The following is a 7,886-nucleotide window of genomic DNA, read 5'->3' on the forward strand; positions in this document are numbered from 1 at the left end:
ACCTAGTTATATGTTCAAAACCCCATATGCCACAACTGGAACCAGCAGAAACCATTTGTAACATGTAAACTCCAATTCCCTTTGATTTGAATTTGACAGCTTGTGTATTTATGCAAGCACACTTAAGTCATTTGGCAATAGGTGTATTCCGAAACAGCCAATCAACCTGAGAGGAAACAAACGATCTGTTTGGTGCTGCTCTGTCTAGCAGCCTCCAAAAGGGCACAGATGAAGTCCCCATGAAAAAAACACACGCTTAACCTGTGTCCCTGGCACGAGGTTCCTGGTTTTGTTTTGCATCGGTTGTGAATAATTTGTCTTCACATCAGCCTTCTAACTAACCATGCATGCTTTCAAAGAAGATCTTTACAGTACCAGTATTTTTCAGTCCCCCTCTATCGTAAGGTTTAGCAATGTCCTCCCATTTTTTTCCGTACCGGTCGCGCGTGCCATAGGAATGGTGATAATCTTTTGTGCATTTAGTGAAAAACATTTGGCGAGGCCAGGCCGGTATGTTTTGGACTAGGTATAGTAGTTTTGGCAGTTTAATCATTTTGATTAGTGCAAGTCTACCCGCCAGCGACAGTGGGCTATGTTTCCATTTTTGGAGCTTCACCTCCAGTTGAGTAACATATGCAGCGTAATTACTATTGTAGATGGATAAGCTGGGCCTTGATATTCCAATCTCTAGGTATCTGACATTATCCTGGGCCCATTGAAGATTGCAATTGTTTTGCAGTTTCTCTGTTTTCTCTGTCAGGGGTAGCATTTCAGTGTCGGGCCAGGTCAGACATGACTGGGTACAGATTTTCGTTGAGGATTTTCATGTATATTATGTCATCCACGCAAAGCAATATAATTTCAGGCTCCCTAATTAGTTCTGCAAGGGGCTCTATCACTATCGAAAATAGCAAGGGTGATAGGGGCTCAGATAATTGCCTGTTCACCCTTGCTTCTAGGCAGCTAATCGATTGCTCAGAGGATTTCTGTGGTCAGAATGGTTGATCTAGCTTTCTCTTAGTCTCATCGTAGAGCTCAATAAGCAGGACTTCCTCTAGTAGAGCATTAATGTCTTCTGTGCTCGATATAGCGTGGCACACAAGTCTGAGAAGACTTCATTTATTTCCCTGTCAGCACAGCAGGTGTTACTGACTTGATGTTCTATACCCAGTCCAGGTTTCCTGGCACGCTAAGCGAGATAGGTCCCTGCCCGGTGGATCTCCTCCATCAGCCCTTGCTACTTGTGGTATAAAAAATATTGTGCTTCCCTATCTGTGTTTTCCCTGAATTTGTCCAGAGCAACTTTGATTTGATGCAGGTTACCTTCCTTAGGGGAGTAAGCATATGCATTTTCCAACCTGTGTAGTTCCATTTTGCAAGCCGCGAGGTCGCTCCTGATAGTTTTCAATACACCTAGTTCAGTTACCATGGACACATCTCTTATATAGTCCTTGTAGGCCTGCCATTGTATCCCCGCCGACCTGATGGACCCTGTATTTAATGTGAAGCACTGTTGTATATGTTCCTGCTGAAACACCCCATCCTGCAGAGTTGCAGGTTTATATTTCCATGTCAGATAGCATGTGTTGTGTTCGCTCAGGTCCATGTCTAGTAACGGGCGAGTGGTCAGAGTACGTACGTGGGAGTATTCTGACCAGGTGTATGCAGTGCAGTAGTGCTTGCGACACTAGGACGAGGTCTATTCTGGAGGCCATATTGTGAACTGCAGAATAGTAGGTAAATTCTCACTTGAACGGGTCAAAGGACCGCCATGCATTATTATCCATTCCCGGCAAGATGGTGCGCGCAACTCTAGAGAGCGGTCTGACACTGTTACTTGTGCGATCAGTATTTACGTCGAGTATGGTGTTCATGTCACCTGCCATATTGTTAAGGCCAGCGGGTAAGTCTCACATATGTTTAGGTTTTGAGCGTAAAATTACGGGTCATCATGGTGGGACCGTATGTGTTCATCAGTAGTATTTCTACCACAACCAACCTCCTGTGTATTGCCACAAATCTTTGTGTTTTTTGATGCAAGTGATTTGAACCAGCTTATGTATGACTATGGAGACTCTGCAGGCCTGGGACAAGTAGGAGTTAACAAATGTATTGTTCTAGTAAAGCTATTAATGATCTCATCAGTTTCACACATTTCTTGAAGTAATAAAATATTGACAATGTACGTCTGGAGCTTTCACGTGTTTTATGGGGTTACCCATACCCCTAATATTTCAAGAATTATTCGTAGCCCTAGCATCTTAGTAGGTGTTTATAAGTCCACCAAATTCCTAGGGCATTACTCTAACTGCAATCAGATCCAACTAGGTGCGATGTGTCCTCCAAGCATCCAAGCACATTTTTGTTTAAACTCAGCCCCCCTCCCACCCAATGTGGGCACTGCTAACCCCAGTAGGCATACCCTACCAAACAATACACAACAAATTGCAATTTACAATGCGGGTAGTTGCTGGTGGTGCTCCTTAGCTTATTAGCTGCTTGTGCATGGGCCGATTTGTACTAATGCATGAACTCTAAGGGTGGCCAGGGGGTTTGGGCTTATGTCGTGCATGAGTGCTACCACGTAGTATCAGCTCAGAGGCGATGGGTATCCGTTATTGGCTATGCCAGGGAGCGCATTGTTGTCTTCGGCTGACTGCGTCCTGTGGCCGTTTCATAGTATCAGGCGATGTCTTCAGTGAATTTGTAGACTCTTCAGCTATTGTGAAGAAGTAGGACTCCTTTTTATATTGCAATCCCAGCCTGTCGGGGAAATGCGTGGTGTAATGTATAGACCTCTAAGGCAATCGTTTTTTAAGCCTATGAATTGCTTGCGCTCCGCTTGGACTGTGGTCCAATAATCATGGTAAATGCGCACCCTGCTGAATCCATACTGTAGCGTGCCCTTCTCGCTGGCTAATGGCAGGATTTTATCTCTGTCTTTGTCGCTCAGTAGTGGGGCTATGATGGGTCATCCAGGATTTTAGCAAGCAGGGATGCGGAAGCTCTAGTGATGAGCAACCCTCTTGGTTGCCACGCAACAGCGCAACCCCAGAAGTAACTGAAATGTACCTATTTGGTTCACAACAACAAGAAAATAGGCAGACCTTGTGCGTCATTACGAGTCCGGCGTTAGCCATGCCGATAAAACCAGCAGGCTGCCGCCGGACTCGTGGGTATTTACTGGCTCCGGACTTGCCGGAATTACCTGGGCATTACAGCCCCGGTGATCCGGTAATTCCAGAGCCAGCATTCTGTAAATCCCCATTCCCGTGGAGTCCATTGGGGCTCCACGGGAATGGGGAAGTGGAAACACAGGCACCATGTGGTAATGGTGCCGGTGTTTCTGCGTCTGTCTGCGGCCGGTGGCGTTACGGCCGCCGGGTCAGACCTGGCGGGGCTAACACCACACGGCCACAGAACTTCTAGTTAGCCGGTCCGGAAAACAGTGCCGGTATGGTTTTACCGGCACCGTTATATCCGGACCGGCTAACTTGTAATGAGGGGCTTTGTCTTTATTCAAGAAGTAAAATTAACTTTTATTATAATAGTTGCCATTGTGGAAGCCTTCAACTCCTGCTTGCAAGTCCAATTGATAGCCCTCTACCTTAGCTGTGGGTTGCGGGTCTCGCTGTCTTCTCCAAGCCTTTTTAGGGTGAGTACACTAGTACGGGCCTGTCAAGGCTGTTGCAAGTCTATATTGGTTAAGTGGTTTGAATAATTTAATTTACAGCCAATGTGGTGCATAAAAAGTAGCCAATATTATCAGCCTTCCTTAATTTATTTTGTCTAACATTCCATCTTGTCCAATATCTGTTATAGACTTCTCTATTTCATATCTAATTCCTTGAATCCTGCTTAAACAGTACTATTGTGCTATTCCTTTAATATGCGCCGAGTGCATTTTCCAAGTAAATGGGTTTCATGCAAAGGAACCTTGGTTCAAATTATTGAACTCACTTGCCTTTTCTAATTGGCGGGGTTATTTTACTATTTAACATTCCATGCCAAAATCGTGTATGCACTCTACTTCCTTATGACAGTGATGTGTTTTCTGATGCTCCACCAGTTCAGTATATCTTTGCATTTCACGCGTGTTGTGTACACACTATTTAACTTTTCACTATATCTATGGAGGCAGCTTCACAAAGCATCTGTGGCTGGAACAGTATAAGGGAACTTTGCCCTTGGACTTTTGCACCTGCATTTTCCAACTCAAAAGTTCCCAATCCATGTAACAGACTCACTAGGTGAATGAGGGGCTGCCCGCAGATGCCGGGGGTCAGTGTGCGCATTTGCAGGGATGGGCTTTGAAGGACATGTCAATGCAAATGCATATTTTACATTTCCTTGTACGTTTGGATGGTGCAAACGTGAAACAAAAAAAGAAACGCTGATGTAAAGCGCGAGTGTTTCTATTTTTGCAGATCAATGCCTTAAAGGGTCTTTTCAGCCCCCAGGCTGCATTTACTGCAGATCCAAACGCATTCCCAGACAAAAGGGGCAATGCACCTTGATCTGTACAGACCCTCCCTTGAAATGCCCTTGCCCACATTTGGGCCGATTCGCAGAAATTACTCTGTCTATGCAAAGGCATTTTGCATAGATAAATACACTTTTGTGAATAAGCCCATGTGCAGAGCGCATGCAAGAGGGGAAAGCATTTCCTTAGTCAGTTCCATAGATGTAAAGACTTCCTTCTCCCTACCCCTAGAATCACAGGACACAGGCAAAGACAATGGTCACAGAGAAGGGCATGGGTACATAGTCCTTAAACACATAGGAGCTCATTTGAAAAGCCTTGCGTAAAGCTTTTACGCCTTCCTTTAAGGCCATGCCCCATTTTCATTCATTTGCATGGTGGAGATGTGGGGGGTGAAACGCAACTTGCGTTTCTGCCGCCCCCTGCCCCGCCCCCCTTCCTCTCTGCCATACACATTTCCCAGTATTTCCACCCGCACGCAGTATTATGCTGGCGCAAATGCTGGTGTTCCCTATGGAGCCTGCTGGCTTTATGTGCCAGCATAGAGCAGGAGGACTCCATAGTTCCTGGCGGGCGCAGCGGCACCGGTAGGCAGACTCATCACGGAAGCGCCGGCACTGTTAGTGACGGTGCTTCCATGAACCCATTCCATGGAGTCCTTTTGGACTCCATGTGAATGGGGACTAACACTTTCTGGCACCGGGAAGGTGCCGGAAACAGTGTTACGAGGTTGGCGGCTACCCGCTGGTCAGGTTACCGCAGACCTCGTAATGAGTATCTTAGTCAAACAGTAGGTGGGGCTTTAGCGAAGATGTACATTTTCCTTATGAAATTGCAAGCATGTTTTGACTGCCAGAGTGAAGGTTTTTGGCAGCTGCTCTTTCGAACATTCAGCAGCGAATTACTCGTTAATTACAGAAACATTTTGGGGCAGAGTACATGTTTGGCGGTAGTGGCACAAGGTGCAGTTGTTACCAAAGTCTCATGATTTACCGCTGCGTCAACCATCGAGTTACTGAAACTCTTTACTTATACCTGCTTTTGTGTGCAGGGAATTTCCCAGAACCATGCAGACTCCTCAAGCTGCAATATATAGAACAGGTTTTCCCCTGAGCTAGCCAGTATAGGAAATTACTTAGTAACACTTCTGCACACGCCTATTACTGTCTGTGTATCTGTTGCACATCGTCCCAAGTATGTGTAGTCGCGGGGTGCACCAATGAACCAACCCGATAGACAAACCAGCGATGTAACAAAATGATGAAGAATTTACTGAAAAATTACAAAACATAAAACCACAAGAACTTACATCCCATTAGTTTAAAACTGATCAATGAATTCATAGTAAAAAAAATCTAGCATACACATATGCAGTAAGTCATTCAAACAAATTCAAAATAACAAAGAATAGATACATGCATTGACGCCACATTGACAGAAAAACAGGGTCGGACTGGGACAAGAAATAGGCCCGGTCACCCAAAAAAAAGTGGCCCACCCCTTGCCTCAAAAATGTGGCCCACCCCTCGCCTCACGACCCTTGACCTCTGATGACATCACCGGAAGTGATGTCATTTGACCCCACCCCAAAGTGACATTCCGGGACGAACTTTCACCCCTTGACAAAACAGGAAGTGGCATCAAATAGCAGTGTTCATAAGTACACTAAATTACTGTGGGCCTCATTACACGGATGGCGGAGAACCATGGCGCCATTAGCGCCATGGTTCATGCCGGTAAAATACCGGCACCGCCTTGGCGGAAAGGGGAATTACCGCCCCATTCCAAGGTTGGCGGGGCGGTAATTCCCCCTTCCACCATTGCCCTTCCCCATTCCCATTTTTGCCCCATAGGGCATAATGGGAATGGGGAAGGCGCTAATTGCGGTACCCCAAATTGCGGTACCGTAATTAGCTCCCTGGATCCCTTTGTGGGTTGGTTTTTAACGCCTGCAAAAAGCAGGCGTTAAATCCCCCAGCCCGCAAAGGGACCTCGTAGTAAGGCGGTAAGGATTTACCGGTACCGGTATTTTACCAATACCGGTAAATCCTTACCGCCATCCGTGTAATGAGGCCCTGTGAATCCAAGCAGACGTCTAAGGCCAAATTATAATATGTTATTGTATAGCACTTACGCTTGAGCTCTTTTGTATATATAAAAATATGCATACAATATCACCCAACCTCTGTTGGTACTCATTTTTCGACCTAAGAAGGATGAAAGGCTTTTTGAAGAAAAAAAAAAGTGGAAAAAATGTTTTCGGTTTTTTTTCCATTTTATTTTCTTCTTCCAAACCGGCCCAGGCATGGCCAGAACCCGGCCCTCACTCCCCAGGGACGATTTAAAGGCTGAGGGGCCAATCCGACCGTGCAGAAAAATAATGCAGTCAGCATAAATCACAGTTATCTTGAGATTCACCCGAGACCCATCGTCCACATCCGAAATATTGTGGACACCGCTAGGCTACCACAATTGGAGATGTACCTATAATCATGAGTAACACCATTGCATCATACACTCATATGTTGCTGAGGCTTCAAGTTACTGCGTGCTTTAATCAAGGCAATGGAACCGGAGCTAATACTGGCAAACTTGTAACCGGGTCTGTTGTGTTGGGTCTATGCTCAAGAGGGCAGGTGAAGGAATAAGGGGAATCCATTGCAATGAATGGGACTTTTAATGCTTTCTTTCTTTCCTAGAGGGGATGACATCCTGACCATACTGACGAGAGTCAATCAAGAGGTCAGTGCCAAGTATGACCAGAAGAACCAGGGGAAACAGATGCCACAGCCGACCTTCACACTCAGAAAAAAACTCATATTTCCTGTGAACTAGCGCAAGTCTGGATCATCCGCATTCCTTCCTGCGTTACCAGGAGGGACTGGATCTGGATTCAACGTTGACACTGCATCTCGGTATTTGTGGCAAGAGACCGGCATACCTCATGATGTCAATTCGAAAACAGGCCCCTTTGTAACAACTAGAATTCCTATTAACGTGGCCACTGTTTTTTCAATGTGCTATTGGAGAGAATAATTATGCCATGTGTTTTTTTACAATGAACTCTATAAACGTTTTTACCACTTTGTTTACCAGCCAATGATATTTCATGATTTCCCAAAAATGTATATAATATCATAAAACATTGGTAAATGGATTTCTTTTGAAACGCTACAGTTTGGTAGAGCGCCCGGGGATCACTCCGGTGGTGATAGTGCGCAGTGCAAATATCCTATAATATTATCAACATTAACACTGTGCACGTTTGGTCCTTTCGGCCAATCACATATCCTACATGTACAGGAACAAACAACCAAGCATTCCGAAAATCTGATTTATTATCAAATTGAATGCAATCTGTCATAGTACATAATGAGAATAGAATTTCTGCTCAAATATAACT

General features: G+C 45.2%; 1 protein-coding gene across 6 annotated transcripts in view; it reads left to right on the top strand.

Moving 5' to 3' along the window:
• The window catches only part of CASP8 (caspase 8), a 159,747-nt gene extending 152,169 nt beyond the window's left edge, over nt 1–7,578 (top strand). For 3 of the 6 annotated variants that reach the window (XM_069615463.1, XM_069615465.1, XM_069615468.1), the window contains one exon: nt 7,183–7,578. In XM_069615463.1, coding sequence (XP_069471564.1) covers nt 7,183–7,318 — 136 coding nt within the window. In that variant the 3' untranslated portion in view covers nt 7,319–7,578. The remainder of the gene's footprint in view (nt 1–7,182) is intronic. The other 3 variants (XM_069615464.1, XM_069615466.1, XM_069615467.1) reach the window with 1 other exon arrangement.
• The last annotated feature ends 308 nt before the right edge of the window (nt 7,579–7,886 follow it).

This window comes from Ambystoma mexicanum, chromosome 9, assembly GCF_040938575.1.
Source record: "Ambystoma mexicanum isolate Mex_15411 chromosome 9, UKY_AmexF1_1, whole genome shotgun sequence".
NCBI lineage: Eukaryota > Metazoa > Chordata > Amphibia > Caudata > Ambystomatidae > Ambystoma > Ambystoma mexicanum.